This window comes from Ursus maritimus, unplaced genomic scaffold (genome assembly GCF_017311325.1).
Source record: "Ursus maritimus isolate PB19 unplaced genomic scaffold, ASM1731132v1 scaffold_7, whole genome shotgun sequence".
NCBI classification, from domain to species: domain Eukaryota; kingdom Metazoa; phylum Chordata; class Mammalia; order Carnivora; family Ursidae; genus Ursus; species Ursus maritimus.
In genome coordinates, this window is record NW_024426885.1 from 41,740,325 (window position 1) to 41,759,026 (window position 18,702).

Genomic DNA, 18,702 nt, shown 5'->3' on the forward strand with positions numbered 1-18,702 from the left:
CCCCCCCCCCCCCCCCCCCCCCAGGCACCGTGAAGCCCCGGTAGAAGCTGCCGGAGGCACCCGCCCCCACTCCGCTCCCCACCCGCACAACTCCCGAGCTCTTTCATTTGAAATGTTAATGTTTCGAAGCTTCCTTCTAGGCCGGGATCTGTCTCAGTGAAAGGCGGCTAAAGCCTCTGGGATTAATAAACAAACCGGCATTTGGCTTGGTGGGAGCAGGGTCAACATTTGTCGGTCTAAAAGAGAGAGGCAGGTGTGCGTAGACAAACGCGGGTAAATTATTACACAGCCCCGCTTACTCGCTTTAAAAAGACTGCTTTGTGCACCGATTCCAGGATTTGGAGTTTTCCCAACGAAGAGACCCTTATTTGCACCCTCCAGGCTGAGCGCCCGGGTTGTACCGTCTTCCGCCCCCGCCTGGCACTGAGGAATCCAGGTCGCAGGTGGAGAGCCGGCGGGGCCGCGCTCGGGCGGAGCCAAGCCCAGGCTCCTCCCTGGCCCTCCTCGGCTGCAGTCCTGCTGGGCTGAACCCCGCCGGCAGTTGCACCGCCAAGCGGCCGGCCGCTAGGGTTCCGGCTGTCCTCGGGTAGCCCTGACCACCGCGAGGTTGGGTGTCTCTGGCGGATAGGCCTGAGCGTGATACGCTCAGCTACCGCGCCTGTGGAGAACACAGGGGTGTCATAGCGGGTGCTTTTCAAAAGTCTTGGCTTGAGTTTCCCTGTCCACATGCGATAGTTTGTCAGGGTTATTGCCAAAGTATTATCGAGTCGGATTCCTTGAGCAGCCCAGCTGCTAGCGATGATAATAGTACCCGCGGTCACTTTGAGAGCACTGACACTCCGCCGTGCACTGTCCGAAGCCCTTCAAATGGAGTAGCCCGTGATGACACAAGTCATCAACTTGCTCCTTTCTAGAACGGGGACATCATGTACTCTCCACCCGTCCTCGCAGGGTGAGAGCAGATTGGGGCATGTGCCCCCATGGGATTTGGGGTCTCATTTGTGCACATATGACTCCACGTGCCCGGGAATCGTGTGTGCTGGGGAGGGGCTGTGGAGGTGACCGGAGCACTGCTGTGGTCCTGGAGTGCAGCCAGGTCTCCACGACTCCCCAACTTCAGTGTTCTTTAATCCACTAAATCCTCCCAGGTACAGCCTGGTCTTCCAAAAGCTTTTGCCTCAAGCTGGGAAAACCCAATAAAGGAATGATCATTTTTCAGCCATGGGAGCCAGAGACACTCATCATAATGAAGCAGGTCACAGAAAGGAAAGAATTCTTTCCCATTCTCCTGGGAGAGGCCCCTCGGCCCAGGGAATCTTCAGAGCTGCCCAATGCCCAACCTATGGGCCAGCCTGGGGGGTGTACAGAGGGGTGGGGGTTCACTGAGGAGCCCTCCTACCCACCCAAAGGTTGGAGTTGTCACCTGAAGAAATGCCAGCCCGGGTTATTCCTAAGCATTTCTTATAAATCCCAATTCCTGCATGTTGTCTGCCCCAAGGGCCGGTTGTGGATTCCCTGGGCCAGCTGAGTGACACAGAGAAGGAAGAACAGCTTCTAGTAGAGGACCACCCTTCTGGAAAACATCTGGATGCTGTCAGAGGACCCAATGGACAGGGTGGGAAGAGATTGTAAATCACCTGGTTAAGACATGGTGGTTTGGCCTAGGATTGGTAAATAAGCCTGGCCTACCCCTCTACTGTCAGTGCTCACAGATACATGATCTCCCACATTTGTTACACCTTCCCGCAGGTGCTAGACCATTCTGACTCCAACCTGGTCTCTTCCTCTAAACACCCCTGAGATCTCAAACAGATCCTTACTCCTCCAGGCGGTCCTGGACCTCGGGCTGGAAAGGACAGCAAAAGAATAGGGTTTGGGATGCCTGGGTGGCTCAGTTGGTTAAGCGTCTGCCTTCAGCTCAGGTCATGATCCCAGGGTCCTGAGATCGAGTCTTGTATCAGGCTCCTTGCTCAGCAAGGAGCTCCCCTTGCTTGTGCTCTATCTCTCTGATAAATGAATAAAATCTTTAAAAAAGGGAGGGAGGGGGTTGGTTGGGTGGCTCAGTCGTTAAGCATCTGTCTTTGGTTCAGGTCATGATCCCAGGGTCCTGGGATCAAGCCCTGCATCGGGCTCCTTGCTCAGCAGGGAGCCTACTTCTCCCTCTGCCTGCTGCTACCCTGGTCATGCTTGCTCTCTCTCTCTCTCTGTCAGATAAATAAATAAAACCCAAAAAAAGGGGCGCCTGGGTGGCACAGCGGTTAATCGTCTGCCTTCAGCTCAGGGCGTGATCCCGGCGTTATGGGATCGAGCCCCACATCAGGCTCCTCCACTATGAGCCTGCTTCTTCCTCTCCCACTCCCCCTGCTTGTGTTCCCTCTCTCGCTGGCTGTCTCTCTCTGTCGAATAAATAAATAAAAAAATCTTTAAAAAAAAAAAAAAAAACCTAAAAAGAAAAAAAAAAAAGAATAGTGTTCCTCTACCTGGTGTGATGTTAAATAGCCAAGGTATCATATGCTTTATGCCTGTGACCTATGGAGAAAAACAGTCACCTGTTAAAAAGTTGAGTGATCTTGGGCAAGTTACTTATCTTTGTTCAATATTCCTTAAGTTTCCCATTGGCAAAGTGGTCAGAAATAGAACATTCCTGGGATGCCTGGGTGGCAAAGTTGGTTAAGCATCTGACTCTTGATCTCAGGGTTGTGAGTTTAAGCCCTGTGTTGGAGCCCAGCGTGGAGCCTACTTAAAAAATAATGATAATAAAATAAAGTAAAATAAAATAAAATGAAATGAAAGAAACAGAACATTCCTGGAAAGGAGGAGATGTGGGGAAATCTGCATTGTAAACTCAGTACCCGGAAGCCTTCTCACACGTTCTCCCGAGGCTCCACTCTATGATGGTAGAGAGGGAACTCTCACTGCCACAGTCATCTGGCCTAGAAGTGAAATACCTGAAATTGAATCACCCTGGCATCCTGGCTTGGGTGAGCGGCAGTCAGAGGCAGATTGGCTTTCAGAGCAGGTGACAGCCCGGTGTCCCGTCTCTTATCCCTGGAGGCAGGCAGTCAGCTAACACCACCTCACTGCCGGGATGGATCTTGCTCCCAGCCTGGTATCCCAGCACCTCTTGCCTGGGAGATGAGCCCAAGCAGCTCTTCACTGCCATTAAATAGCCTTGCTCTGCTCCCACTGTTTCCATCTCAAGGATATCAATCCCTAGCCTGCCTGTGGCTATCAGATTCTTTTTCAACATTTCCATATCCATTCTCCAAACTTACTTAGAAAGAGGCACAAAGCTCCAATATGACCAAACCTCCATATGCCCAGTTTCCTGCATCTACTTTTATTATTATTTTTAAAGATTTTATTTATTTATTTATTTGAGAGAGATCGAGCGCGGGCACAAGCCGGGGAGAGGGGCAGAGGGAGAGGGAGAAGCGGGCTCTGGGCAAGCAGGGAGCCTGACATGGGGCTCCATCCCAGGACCCTGGAATCATGACCTGAGCTGAAGGCAGAGGCTTGACCAACTGAGCCACCCAGGAGCCCCTGTATCTACTTTTAATTTAGAATTTATAGAAACAAGGAATAGAGGATGATTGATTATATAGGAGGGTGTATGACTCACTGGGTTCCACAAGTAGAGAGGAGAAGGACTTTCTAGGTGGAAGGAGGCTAATCAGACAGTGGAGGCCTAAAACCATTGGCTAGTCTGGTACAGCTGGAGAGATGAATTGGAACAGGGGCGAGGTAAAGTGGCAACAACTACAAACACCAAAGCCAGTCCCAGGGGATGTGAACTTATACTGGTAGACACTGCGGAGTCACCGAACTTGTTTTGAAAGAGGAAAGTGGTTTGTTAAATTTATGTTTTAAATCTTTTTGGTAGCAAGGGTGAGTTCATTTTTAAAAGTAGATTTTTTTTATAATAGTTTTAGGTTCACAGAAAAATTAAGCATGGAATACAGAGAATGCTTCCCTCCCCTTCCCATAGTTTATGATTGTTGTCTTGCATTAGTGTGGTATATTTGCCACAATGAACCAATATGATGTATTAACTAAAGTCCATAGTTTACATTAGGCTTCACTCTTTGTCTTGTACACGTCTATGGGTTTTGACAAATGTGTAACATCATGTACCCACAATTATGGTATCAGACAGAATCACTTCATCCCCCTAAAAATTCCCCTGCACTTCACCTATTCATTATTCCCCTCTTGCTCCCTGTAAGCCCTTGGCAACCACTAACTGCTACAGTGTTGCCTTTTCCTGAACATCATATGGTACATGGACTTTTCAAACTGGCTCCTTTCCCTTAGCAATATATATTTAAGGTTCTTCTATGTCTTTTTGTGGCCTAATAGGTCATTTCTTTCAGTAAGCCTTTTTTTCCCCCAAAGATTTTATTTATTTGTCAGAGAGAGAGAGAGAGAGAGCACAAGCAAGGGAATAGCAGGCACAGGGAGAAGCAGGCTCCCTGTCCCAGGACCCTGGGACCATGACTGGAGCAGCAGGCAGACACTTAACCAGCTGAGCCACCCAGGTGCCCTCAGTAGCCTTTAAAAAATCTTTTCCTTCGATAAATAGTTGCTGGAATTCTGTATTAGTACTGTCTAATAGAAATATAATCAATGTCACAAACTTGCTTTTTCTAGTAGCCACTTTATAAAAGGCAAAAAGAAACATAAAATTAATTTTAATAACATATTCTACTTAATATATTCAAAATATTATCATTTTGACATTTAACCGGTGTAAAAACTATTGATACTTTTATTGTTTTTTTTTTTTTTTTTTGTACTAAGCCTTTTAGTACAAAAGTCAGTGTGTGCTTTATATTTTCAGCACATCTGCACTTGGGCTGGCCACATTTCCAGCACTCTGTGAACACACGAAGCAGGACAGAGCAGTACTGTGCTGGGTGCTAAGGATATAGCAGGGGACAAAGTGGACAAGGTCTTAGTCCTTACATAGTTGACAGCCTAGTATGGGAAACTCGTAACAAAAAAAGTAAACAAATCATTTTGGAGAGTGATGTGTTAGTCTGTGGTATTACGGACTGGGAAGCTGAGTTAGTTTGCCTGAGTAGTCAGGAAAGCTTTTCTGGGGCTGAGAACCAAAGGAGGAGGCATTAACCATCAATTATCTATTGCCACAATAATGCAGTATAACAAACCACTCCAAAATGCAGAGGCTTAACATAATCACTATTTCTTATTCTCATGAGTCTAAAGTCATCTGGGCAGTTGGTCTGGCCCCAGGTGGGCTCACACATGCATCTGTGGGCACCTGCAGGTCAGGTAAGTGGCTATGCTAACCCTGGCTTGGCTTACATGTTTGGGGGCTGCTGGCTGTTGACTGGTGTAGGATGACCTCAGCTCTTTTCCATGTGGCTTCTCATCCTTCAGCAGGCTAGCCCAGGCCTGTTCTCCTGGTAGAGGCAGAGATCCAAGAGAGAATGTGGAAGCGTTCAAGTTTTCGTAAGACTCAAGCTCAGAACTGTATCACTTCTGCCTTTGGGCCTGTTCTTTGGGCCAATCCAAGTGACAAGGCCAGCCCAGATTCTGCGAGGAGCTGCAAAGTCACATTACAAAAGGTGTGCATACAGGGAGGGATGGAAAATTCAGGCGATTTTTGTGATTGATCTATATTACCTAAAGAGCTTTCAATTCCACCAGGAAGTTACAAAAAAATTCTAAATTTTTATGTACCCAATAAAATATCCTGAAAATATAAAAATGAAAATGGAATGACAGGAAGAAATGGACACAATTACTCTTAGAGTGGGAGGTTTCAGTATACCTTCTGGTATTATTGGTAGGTCAAGCACACACAAAAACTAGTGAAGATCTAGAAGAGTTGAACCCATTTCTGAGGTATTCAGTCAACAGATATTTACAGCAGACTTTCTGTGTGTGAGGGCCTATTCTAGGTGTGCTGGGCATCTGGCAGTGAACAAGTCAACAGTCCCTGTCCTCGTAGAGTTTATACTCTAATGGAAGGAAAAAAATTATAAACAAATAGGTAAAACAAACATGAAGACTACCATGAAGAAAAGCAAAAGGGAAAGGAGATATGGAGTGCTTGGCTGGCAGGGTGAGGGATTTAACTAAAATAGCACAAAGTAGGCACTACCGAGGAGACACCTGAGTGGAAGCCTAAGAGGTGAGTGAATGAGTCAGGTGCTTATCTTCAGGACTAGAGGAGGGAACAGAGAGGCCCTAAGGCAGGAGCCGGTTTGACAGGTTCTTGCAGTAGTTGGAGGCAGGCTTGGTAAGGTGGGAAGGGATAGGAGTATCAGGGACCCAATCACCCATGCCTTTATGGGCCACAAGATGGATTTTGGATTTTACTATTGGTGATGAGAAGCCCCAGGAGGGTTTTTGCTGGGGGGAGGAAGGATACCGTAGAGCATTAGGGGTGAGGACCCCAGGGGAGGAGATGGCTGTTTGGAGATGAGGGTCAAGTAGCCAGACTTTTAGGGGTTGCTGGGTACCAATCCTTGTCAGGCAACATGTCCCCAGGGAATTCTCCTTGCTTTGCCTTTCAACTACCTAGACAGCAGTTTATTCCCCAAAGGATGTCACCATCTCCAGAGAACATATTCCAATTATGCTGGAAAACAAGGTAATTGTGATTACAGTAGTATTCATCTTCTCAAGTCTCAGAATGAAAACCAAAGCAAGAACAAAAGGAAACTCCAGAAAGCACTCCTTCCCCCTTGGGAAAACCCAGTCAACTATTTATGGAGCTACAGGTTATGCAAAACTATTGTCAGTTTCAAGTCACTTTCAAGATACACTCTTACATGAAAGAAGGAAGTGGGGAGCATTTACACAAGTATTTGTTGAACACCTACTAGGTGCTACACACTCTTCCATGTGCTAAGGATTTAGCAGGAGACAATGATCCCTCCCCTTCTACGGAAGATAAATATATAACATAAACACAAAAATCTGTGATATATTAGATGACATAAATGCCCTGAAGAAAAATAAAGTAGAAATAATGAGCATTTTAGGACTGGGGCATTACAATTTATTTATTTATTTATTTATTTATTTATTTATTTATTTAAAGACTTTTATTTATTTGAGAGAGTACAAGCAGGGAGAGCGGCAGGCAGACGGAGAAGCGGGCTGCCCGCTGAGCAGGGAGCCTGACACAGGGGCTCAATCCTAGGATCCCAGGATCAGGACCTAAGCCAAAGGCAGACTGAGCCACCCACCCAGGAGCCCTAGGTATTACAATGAAATAAAACAGACGGTGGGGGTGTGGGTGGGAATAGACTAATTGAAAAAATAGAAGGGTTGGGGAGTGTCAGGGAGGTAAGGGCAGGGCCTGGCCCTCGTCTTGTGGGGCACTGTAACACAACCACTACAACGGGCAAGTGTATGATTTATAATTTTATTCCCCATCCTCAGACAAGGAAAAATTTCCTGTAAGCAATGTGTAATTTCTGACTTCTAGTTCTCTGAATTCTGCAAATTGGGATACATTTTATTATCCATTATCAGAAAAAGATTACACAGCTCTATTGAGCAACTCCAGTTCTGAGAATTCCCATGCCTGGGTAGAAAAAACACCCAACAATGGCAGAACAGATTCTTCTCTTAGTTTTCTTTTGTTTTCTTAAAGATTTTATTTATTTATTTGCCAGACAGAGAGAGAGACAACGCAAGAGAGAGCACAAGCAGGGGGAGAGGCAGGAAGAGGGAGAAGCAGGCTTTTTGCTGAGCAAGGAGCCCGATGTGGGGACTCGATCCCAGGACTCTGGGATCATGACCTGAGCTGAAGGCAGACGCTTAACCAACTGAGCCACCCAGGCATCCCTTCTATTAGTTTTCTTTGCAGGATTTACTTTTTTCAGCTGAAGCAAAGTATTAGTCCACCAGAGTGGAGCTGCTTGAAGGCCCAGTCTGAACTTCCTCCAGGAGGGGCCCTGGAACAGGCAGTCTTCAGTGTGAGGCACAGGAGAGCAGAGAGCCCTAGCACAGCTCTGATCGGGATTAATACACTAAGCTTCCACACTAAACACACACGCACTATTTTCTACTTTTCAAATCATGTATCATTTTCTACTAAATTCAAGAGTGTCTATAAGTAATAATGGGTGTCCAATGTTTAAGAAAATGTTTGATTTCCTCATTAGTTACCATACCTTGAGCAAATGCCAACCTCTCAATTTCCTCACCTGTAAAACAAGGATAACAAGCAGGGATGCAAATGAAGAGCCTGGCATCATACCTGATGCCTAATAGGTTCTTAACGTCCTCTCCTTCCCTTCCCCCATCTTAACAAAAAAGATTAGAGTTTAGTCATACCTATAGGTATCCTTTAAAAACTAGGGCTTGTCAACCTTTAATGTGTAGACCAGTTACCTGGGGAATCCTGTTAAAAGTGCAGATTCCGATTCAGTGGAGTTGGGGCCAGGGATTCTATATTCCCAACAAGCTTTCAGATTACGCCATGCTGCTGACCTGGGATCACTCTTTGAGAAGCAAGAATTTGACACTACGCGAATTCCAATAACACAGCTACTGCACAAAAAGCCCCTAAACGGGTTCCGTGCATTGTCTCTTTCTATAAAAAATTAACTCTTCTACTTAAGCCTCATGTGGAGTCATGGACCCAGGAGAGTAACCAGGCCAGGTCATAAAGAATACATCATTTGGTCCACGAGGGTTCACACCACCACTTCTGCAGGAAGATCCTGCAATTGTCTCTCCACCACTTTTGGCTTTTTGATCTTAGCCTTTGCCTCTGATGATAATTACCCCTTAATTAGCACCCACCACTCTGTCATCTAAATAATTATAGTAAGTGCAGCTTGCACCTCTGCTGGCAATCTCTAAACGAACTGATAAAATAAGATTCTAGGCTGATTTTTTAAAAAAGACAAAACTGACCCAAATACAAGTCATGCACATACTGCCCACAGTGGAACACACAGACCTGTTACAACTTCTGGTCACAGAAGCTATCAAAAGTTGATTTATTTTGAAACCATCAAGAGAAAGTACTGCTGTGATATCTGGGAAATTGTAAAAGTCAGAATATAAATTTTGCAAGCAGTAGTGCAAAAATAAAACAATTCTAAAACAATGCTAAAATTCACCTTAAATTCCTATTGGGAAGGGCTGCAGGATCTCTGAACTATTTTTTCTTTATTTGAAGTTTCCTGAATATATTGGAGGAATCTGGTAACTTCTGGGGGCAGTCAAAGCAAATTATCCTTTTGTGGAAGAAGGGGCGGGGTTTTCACTAGAAGCAATTAGTTTTCTAATTTCCCAGGTGTATCCCCATTAACCACCCACCGAACAGCAGGGCTGTCCAAGTCGGATGAATCACGCACCTCTCTTAGCACGAACTGATTATGCTACTTTTTAGAACGCTGTTTTCCCACTGCAGCTTTTTAAAAAGACAGAAACCCCCCAAATTTCCAACTTTCTGAATAGGTAATACATTGATCTGAAAAAAGAACCCCAATAGCACAAAGGAGTCTACAGTGTAAAATAACACTTTTCTCCATCTCCCACCTCCCTGTCCTCCCCAGAGGCAATCACTGGTTCATTTCTCTAAACTTTTCATTATGGAAAGTTTCGGAAACATTAGAGAGACTGGAATAATGAGCCCTTGTGTACGCATCACGCAACAATGGAAAAACACCCCGCTGGTTTGTTTTATCTCCCTCGCCAGGTATCTGTAGGAGTTATTTCCAAGTAAATTCCAGACTCGAAATCATTTTACCCGTCAAAACTTTAGTCTCTCTCTCTTTTTTTTTTTTAGTTCTTACATAACCACATTATCGTTATCACACCCAACAAGGTTAACGATAATTCCTTAATACCATCCAGGATTCTCGGGGTCACTTTTAACGGGTGCGGGACAGACCCGACAACTACGAACGTAAGAGCCGAGAGGTCGGAGGGGGAGCATTTAGGAGCTGGATCCTACATCACTCTCGGCGTTAGGCGCCCAGCGCTCCGGGCTTCCCGGTTCCCGCAGTCGTTACCTGCGCCGGACCAGCACCCGCCAGCCGGGTTGAAGGCGGTCCCGAGCCGCGAGCTCCCCGCCTCCCCGCTCCCGGGGCCGCGGCCCCAGCAGGCCTGGCGCAGCTGCACAACCCACCGTCCCTAGACACCGGTGGGTCCCTGGGGGGGAAACGATTGACACAGCTGCCTGCACTGCGCCCCCGGCCCTCCCCCGCGGCACCTGCGCCTCCCGGCGGGGCGGGGAGCTGGAATTAGCTCCCGGGCCCGGACGGGTCAGGCCCGCCACGACCGCTCCTCCCGCCGCCCGCTCCCGCGCCCCACTCGGAGCATAGCGACCTCGCGGACCCGGACTACAACTCCCGTCGGGCGCCGCGGCCGGGCCAATGGCGGGCGCCGGAGCATGCGGGTAGCGGCGCCTGCGCGGCGGTTTGAGTAAGCGGCCGCGCGATTGGCTGCAGGGTCGGACGGCCGCGCGGGGCCTGTGGGAAGCGGAGTGACGGAGCGAGCGGCTGTTGGAGGAAGGAGGTGGGGGCCGGGAGCGCAAATGGCGTTGAGATGGTTCAGGGCCCTGTTCAAACTCCAGCGCTGACCATTCACCGGCGGAAGCGGCGGCGCAGGAGGCGGCGGCGGCCTAGCGGGGGCACGCAGCGGGCTCCGGTACCGGCTCCAGCGGCGGCGTCCAGGGAGGCCTAGGCCCGGGCCCGGCCGGCGGTGCTCAAGGCGGGGAGGGAAGTTGCGGTGCCGCCGCTCCTCCCCCCTCCTTCACCGGGTTTCCTATTTACCCAGAGCGGAGTCGCGGGTTCTGACGGTGGCGGAGCCTCTTGCCTCTCTTCGCGCACAAGCCGGCCCTGTTCTCCCGCGCGGGGCTCCCGCGCCCGTTCGTGGGCCGTTGGGAGCAGGAGAGGCGGAGGCGGCCCGAGGCCAAAGCACCCGCCAGACGCCGAGGGTAAGTGAGGTCTCGGGCGGCTGCTTAGGCCCGGAGCGAGTCAGGGAGGGTGGGGGAGGCAGGGGTCTGGAAGTCTCGCTGTCTCACCCACACAGCCTCTGAGGAAGTTGGGCAGGGAACGACCTGAAGAACTCTCTTTTCCCTCTTTTATTTTTCCTTTTTCTGAGTTCCTTCCGGGCGGCTGCTGATTTACTTCCCTCCCCAAGCACGGTCAAGTGCGTTGATTTCAGCCCTGAGTCCTTCGCCGTCTTTCCTCCGCCCCTGGCCGCCACCGAGGCCTTACACTGCCCTGGGGATTCAGTGGCAGAGGCTTCCGGGGCGTCGGAAGCTACATCCCGTTCCTGGCGGTGGGGGTGGGGAGGAGAAAAGTTGCGTGAGCTTCCAGCCGGAGGGGGCCGCCTCTCCCGCTACCTCCCAGCGCACTGACCGCCCCCAGGTGAGGATTTCTGGGTGGTTAGCTTCGCCCTTCCCGGCTTTCACTCCTTAGTGGAAACCTTTAAGCCCTTGGGGATCTTAAAGACGCTGCGCTTGGTTGAGGGTTGACTGTGAGGACTTTTTATCTCAGCGCACTTTCCTGAAAATTCGACTTGGCTTTGGGCAGAAGCAAGGGCCCAACGATCGAAAAAGACTTAGTTGTGAATCATTCTTTCCTTTTTCATTAGGAAAGTCTTTGGAGTTTGAAACCCGAGCAAGACAGCCTGTGTACTTGAGATACACTTAAAATATAATGTCAACTGTCTGCACACTTACTTGAATTTCCACGTACATTACACCCTGGGCCTAGATAATGCCATCACAATTGTCTGTCTAGTGACTTTTCCAAAAAGACGTGAAGAACTTTAAAGGAAATCAGATGTAGGGGATGTTATGTAATGAGCACTTATGTTTAATACACAGTCGTTCAGATGCAACAGTTATTCTTAACCGAGTTTCCCATCTACACACTTTCCGTTCCACACCCTTTAAAGCTAGAGAATTGCTGATGTTATTTCATTAGTATTTTAGTATCTATTTGTAAAAGACATGGACTCTTAAAAAACATAAGCATGATTTTCTTATCGCTTAATATAGTTAACTCCTTCATATGAAGCGTTTGCCAACTTTAACTTGCAACAGTGAATACTTTGTGATTCCAGGACCATTTTCCTCCAAGGCGCAAAGGAGCTCAAGTCTAGATTTTTGGTTTGGCCTTTAGTCGACATTTTTAGGTGATTACTACCGTGTAATTGTAGACAAAATGTTCCAGCTTTGTTGGTGTATATGTAAATGTAGGTCTGTACATCAGGGCTTTACATTCTTGGAGGAATGAAATGATTTTATTTTGTTGTTCTTACAGTTGCCAAATACACTTAGTTTTGTTTAGGCTGTATGTAACAGGAAAGATAAAGATTCTTTAGTGTAAATCTACAGTAGACTGGGAAGTAGATCTCTCTCAGGAAAAGGTTTTGTGTCATGTTGAAAGGTCTTCATGCTGTTTTCTCTTAATGGAGATCTGTGTGATGACCAAATAGTTACTTTGTCAAATTAGAATTGGTTTCTAACCAAACATGAGAGAGGAAAATCCTCTGTAAAACTTAAGTTTATAGTCATATAAGTTGCAAGAATTTAAGTGAAAGAAAAATGTGTTTGAGGTATAGACCAAAATGTATTCAAAAGTAGAAGTCAAATGTCATTACAGTTATATTTTAAATTTCAAGGTATGAAGATTTTCTTTTCAAAAACCTAGACAATTGTTCTTATTTTCTAGGTGTATTTAATATATTGATATTTAAACTTCAGAAGGTTGAAGTGTAGAAAATGGATAAGAATTGATAGTGTTTAAAAAGGACGGTAACTTGCTTTAAAAATGTTTTACTTTTGATTTACTGTCCTGAATTTTGTCATAGTATTTATTACGGAGACACATCAGATGAGTACATTTATCTTTTATAAAGCAAAGAGGAGAATAAAGTTATATGTTTCTGTTGCTTCGTTTAATAATCAACAGGCCAGTCTAATATGCTGAAGTTCACCAGCTTCAGAAAACGTAACTCAGCAAATGAGCACAGCACTATAGGGACAAGGAAGATAGAAAAGTATGGTTTCTTGTGCATAGGGAGATGACCAACTAGGGAATATCTTTTAGGTCACAGTTCAAACTACGTTAGACCAAGAATCAGAGGCTTTAAGATTGTTTTAAAAGCTGTAGGTTCTAATACATGAGAAAATACTGCTATTTTTCGGACTTTTCCCCCTTTTTCTCCTTCATTTGAATACACTGAAGTTTCAAAGACCTCATTTAGTCAGTTGATTATTTCTGAGATCCTGAAAAAAGTTAACATTTCATGTTTAAAATTTTATATTAGGAGTAATAACTCTATTCAGATTATTTTTTTTTTAGGGTAACAGTGATATTGATAAGAATAGTGCATAGATTCATTCGAAACTTAAAAAAATTGATGTTCTGCTGCTAAGTTGGTTTTGGGGATAAGTTGGTTAGTCATTATACTTGCTTACTTTGTAAGTAGCTTGTGAATATGTACTCATTGAAATAAGGAAATTGAGGTCTGGAAATCTGTAGAATAAAAAATGAGCCCCTTTCTTTATACGCCCTCCCCATATTTATTTAACCATTTTTAAAGGTTGGTATCTTGAATGTTGAAAAGCCCCATGGGGAGAATCCCTGGTTTGTGTTTTTATATTCAGTGTTAACATTTGTTAAGTATTTGGTGATTATATATATTCTTACATTTTTTTTTCCCACAGAGAATATGAAACAGGTGTCAAAATGACATCCAGATTTGGGAAAACATACAGTAGGAAAGGAGGAAATGGCAGTTCAAAATTTGATGAAGTCTTTTCCAACAAACGGACCACCCTTAGCACAAAATGGGGAGAGACCACATTTATGGCTAAATTAGGGCAGAAAAGGCCCAATTTTAAACCAGATATCCAAGAAATTCCGAAGAAACCTAAAGTGGAAGAAGAAAATACTGGAGATCCTTTTGGATTTGATAGTGATGATGAGTCTCTGCCAGTTTCTTCAAAGAATTTAGCCCAGGGTAAGGGTTCCTCTTATTCAGATTCTAGTGAAGCTGCTCAGCTGGAAGAGGTCACTTCTGTACTTGAAGCTAATAGCAAAATTAGTCATGCAGTGGGTGAAGACAGTGTTGTGTCTGATAAATGCTTACATTCGGAAGAAACTTTGGTTGGGAAAGAAAAGAGCACAAACCGAATCTTAGAAGATGATGCAAGCAAAAGTAGCTGTGCTAAATTAACGACTTCAGGTAAGTTTTCAGTTTCTTTATTCTGAGCCAGAAGAGCTTTGTGTAAGCCATTTGGTTAAATGCTTTAAATTCTAAAATACCATGCTTCTTGGGTTTTCTTTCTGCATTTGTGATTAACAGGGACTGTAGATAATTTTGTAGAAGAGACTTAAGAACTTTAAAGAAACCAATTGGGGCTTGAAATTTTACTTAAGCAAGTTGGATATTAATGTTTCCAGGCTGTTACTCATGGTACATTTTGGGAACAGTTTTTCTTACATCCCTAACTCCATTTACAGCAGGAAACATCTCTTGTTGTTGTATTAGGATGACACAGTATCTCATTTCTGTTACTGTGGAGGATATGTATTGTTACTGATAATGGAAACGAGACGAGCGTTTACAGTGAGGATTAAGTTTAGGAGTGTTAGGCTTTCCTTCAAAACTAGTTTAGAAAGATTAAGGAGGTATTGTAAAAACATTGAAGGTTGAACTTCATCGCAATTTGAGATTCGTTTGCAGTCTGGTGCTGGTAGCAGCTTGTATTAATAGATTTTAATCCACAAAACCACGTGTATTTTTAAACTGCTAATTTGTAAATCTGGCATCTAGTGTTCATTAAAAAAAAAAAACAACCCAATATATTTTGTCTGTTTTACCCCTAGTCCTTTTGTAAAAGATTTGAGACTTACAGTAAACGGTAAAAGTGCAATTAATTAAAAGACCAAAGAACAGAGATTGGAGGTAGCAGGAGAGATAGCATGCTTGCTTTATTAGCAGGAGGACAAGGATGGCTCTGTAGTTGAAAACAGACCTTAGATTTCGACTTCCTGGCAAAGTTTGGTGATAGAAAAGATTATATAGATCTCATATTTTGAAAGGAAGTAAAAACAAAAAACTTTCCTAGTACTGAATTCTTAAGAGAAGTTTGTCCTTGAGGCTTAATAATATTAAGTGCCTCAAACAGTATAATAAAAGACTTTGCCTTGCATAGTTTTACTAAAAATGCTGAACATTTTTCACTCTTTCTCACCCTTGGATGAGAGGATGAGCCAGCTGTTATTGTCGTTCGCTTGCTTCTCCCAGTTAATTCTGACTTGGCTGTCCTTATGCTTTGGCCACATTTTCTTCTGAAGCATTGTTCAAAACTTAAGGTTAGGATAAACTTTCATTAAACAAACAGCTTAAAAACTTTCCCAGGTCAGCTCCTAAAAACATATTACAATCATAGGACTGTTGAACCAAAATAAACTAACTCAGGTCTTCTTACTTTATAGATGAGGCTCAAAGAGGTCAGGTGACTATCCAGGGTTGGCTAGTGGCACAAATGGAATGAAATTCATTTAACGATTTTTAACATGTTGAGCACATCCTGTGTACCCTCCACTGTGATAGGCTGTGGGAGTGCTGTTCCACTTCAGTTATCCTGTGTTCTTACTGCTGTGTCTTGGCCTCTGATAGTTAATCCACAGTGTGGGGCACATAGCTTGGAGGAAGGAAGATGAGGCTGAGGAAGTGGTGAAACTGGTCAAGGAAGGCAGACGTAGCTTCCCCAAGTGCTGTCTTTTTGAGAACAGGGCATCACTGGCAGGCATAGGGTAATAGCAGGATGAATGTTTAGGTAGAGGGACAGTATGAACTTAGAAATTAAATATACATAGACAGCAGTTGCTTATATGGTTTTGCTGATGTTACATCTGTATCTGTGCACACCGCCATATGAAATTAGGTGGGAATTGGAAACAGTTTTCTGTAGAAATATTAGCTTCCCAGTCTGAGATAGCTAAATCGTAGTTCTGCTGATACTGTGGACTGACTGGGAACCCAAACTCCATTATGTATTTGTGAGGAGAAAATGTGTACTAGAATACAGATAAATAGATGTTTAAGAACATCTTGTTCCTCTTCCTCCTTCACGAGGTATCCTTAGTGGAAAGGGCTGGGGCAGCGCTATGAATATTTTTTTTTCTCTCTTTTCCCTTGACCACCCAGAGCTGCAGCAATCCTGGCACCCCCCTGTAGGATAAGAAGGGGACTTTGAAGGAATGCTTTTAGTTCTCATGGTAGTCTTATTCTAAGTTCTTAAAAACCATTTATAGGTTTGTATGTTTATAAGTTGATTATAGTTTTAGAAATACTTGTGTATGTTATGATCTTCTTTTTCTTTGCCCCTACCCTCTAACATTTGGGCATTTCCCTGTTTCCCGACTGTCTTGCATTTTGTCTGTCAGATTGTCATTGCCTTTACTGTCATTGAGCAAGCCTTCTGGTTTTAGTTGAAGTTTAGAAACCCAAACTTCAATTTTTGATAAAGAGGGTCTTTATAAATCAAAAGTGGTTCCTAACCTTTTTTGAATTAAACATCCTTTGAGAATGATAAAATTTTGGTCTCAAGATAAAACTATACATGTAATGTCTCAGAACTTCCTTGCAGGTCATTTTTACATGCTTTATTCAAGAGCCTTTGAGAAATTTTATGGTAAAGTTTGTTAGAGTGCGCTAGCTAAATGCCATAATATCCTTCCAGTGGAATTCAGACCATTTTCATTGTAGAATTATATCACATCAGTGAAAAGGGCTTATCTAGTTCAAATTTACTGTCTCATTTCTCCTGGCATTAAGTTTAAGATGTATTTCTTTCTCTATAGGGGAATATGTGGGGATTTTTTAGCTACTATTAAAATTCTTTCATATATTTATTATAATATTGTATACCAGCTAGTACTTTTAAAATCTGTGGCTTATTTGTAGAGGTAATGCAGAATGAGGTCATGATAAAATGTATTATTGTTGCCATTTTCCAATTTGATGTTTGATGGGAAAGAGAACTAGAAGCAAGATTACAAACTGTGAATGAGAACTGCAAGGAAGGGCTGAGTCGCTAAAATGTCCTGACTTTTTGATTTAAAAAACAAAAAAGGGGCACCTGGTTGGCTCAGTTGGTTAAGTGGTTAAGCGTTTGCCTTTGGCTCAGGTCATGATCTCAGGGTCCTGGGATTGAGCCTCTTTGGGGAGTCTGCCGCCCCCGCAATCTCTCCGATCTTGTTTCATTTGTCTACACTCTCTCTACTTCCCATCCTCTACTCCCTGGATTATTTTAAAGATTTATATATTTATTGGGGGGGGAGGGAGAGAGTGTGTGCGTGGTGAGAGGGAGAGAAGCAGATTCCCTGCTGAGCAAGGAGCCGGATGTAGGACTTGGGGATTCATCTCCTGACCCTGAGATCATAACTCAAGCCCACTACTGAGCCACCCAGGCATCCCTCCCTAGATTATTTTAATGCAGATTCAGGACTTGTATTTTATCTGCAAATACTTAAGTTGCAATTGCTGTTAAAGTCAGTTCTCAAACAGGTGTGCCACTTAAAAAATGGCCCTTAGCAGGACCTAAAGGTTTACCCTTGTAAGAGGTCTTGGAATATTCTTTAAGTGTAGAATCCAGGGGTGTGTGCATTAGGGGCAAGAGAAGGTTTCTCTTGTCTTTTGGATGAGGCTACTTCCATTTTCCATCTTTGTGCTTTCTGCTACAGGTTTTTAATCTGGACTCTAGAATAAAGTATGCAAAGACTTATATTTCTGCTTGGCACACTTTCCTTGCCAGCCAGCTGGGATTCAGTCTACACATCCTGCCAAATATTGAGATAACTACTGCATAGGCTCTTAATTTGCATGACTGGTTTTGTAGCCAGTACATTTTTTCCATTTGCTTAAAGCTGTACTGAGCATTTGTGTGTTAGAGGGATGTTATTGTCTGAAATTAAGAACTTTGATTTGGAACTGAAGATGATTTTTAGAAAGGGATGCATTGTTCTATTCCTGAAAGCTTAGCGTAGGCCAGGAACTTGTGAGGTGAGATGAGATTTTCATTTGCTTATTGGATAAAGTGTAGGTGATTAATGAGGATTATTAAAGAATTCTGAAAGTGTTGTATCACCAAGAGTTCCTAGCTTTCATTTAGGTATTGAATGTATTTGTTTAGAATATATTTAAGTCTTACCTAAAATTCATTTAAGAGTAGGAGATAAGAGGCCTATTATTTATTTAGCTCCTACTTTATTTTGAGCCCTTTGTATATCAGTAGACTCTTAATCACAACTGTGTAAGCCAGGCTTTATTCCATTTTATAGAGGGTAAAGCACAGTTCAGTGAATAATTTGAATTACCAGTAGAAGATCTGAAAAACTTCCAAAGTGTTCTTTTCATGAATGGACATAATTTTATCATATTTAAAGACTTAATATATAAGATAACATGTCACTGGGGTGCCTGGGTGGCTCAGTCAGTTAAGTGACTCTTGATTTTGGCTCAGAGCAAGCCCCACATCAGTGTCCTCGCACAGTGGGGAGTCTGCTGGAGATTCTTTCTCTCCCTCTCCCCCCAACTTGTGCACTTTCTCTCTCTCTCTCAAATAAATAAATAAATCTTTAAAAAAATAACAGTGTCACTGTATAATCAGTTTTATCTTGATGTTGAAAACAACTGATGGGAACATATTATGGATTCCCTCTTGTCGCTATTTAA

General features: G+C 44.0%; 1 protein-coding gene across 2 annotated transcripts in view; it reads left to right on the forward strand.

Moving 5' to 3' along the window:
• The first annotated feature begins 10,449 nt into the window (after positions 1 to 10,449).
• WAPL (WAPL cohesin release factor) overlaps positions 10,450 to 18,702 on the forward strand; it is a 78,568-nt gene continuing 70,315 nt past the window's right edge. For both annotated transcript variants that reach the window (XM_008696125.2, XM_008696126.2), the window contains exons 1-2: positions 10,450 to 10,936; positions 13,682 to 14,202. In XM_008696125.2, coding sequence (XP_008694347.1) covers positions 13,704 to 14,202 — 499 coding nt within the window. In that variant the 5' untranslated portion in view covers positions 10,450 to 10,936; positions 13,682 to 13,703. The remainder of the gene's footprint in view (positions 10,937 to 13,681; positions 14,203 to 18,702) is intronic.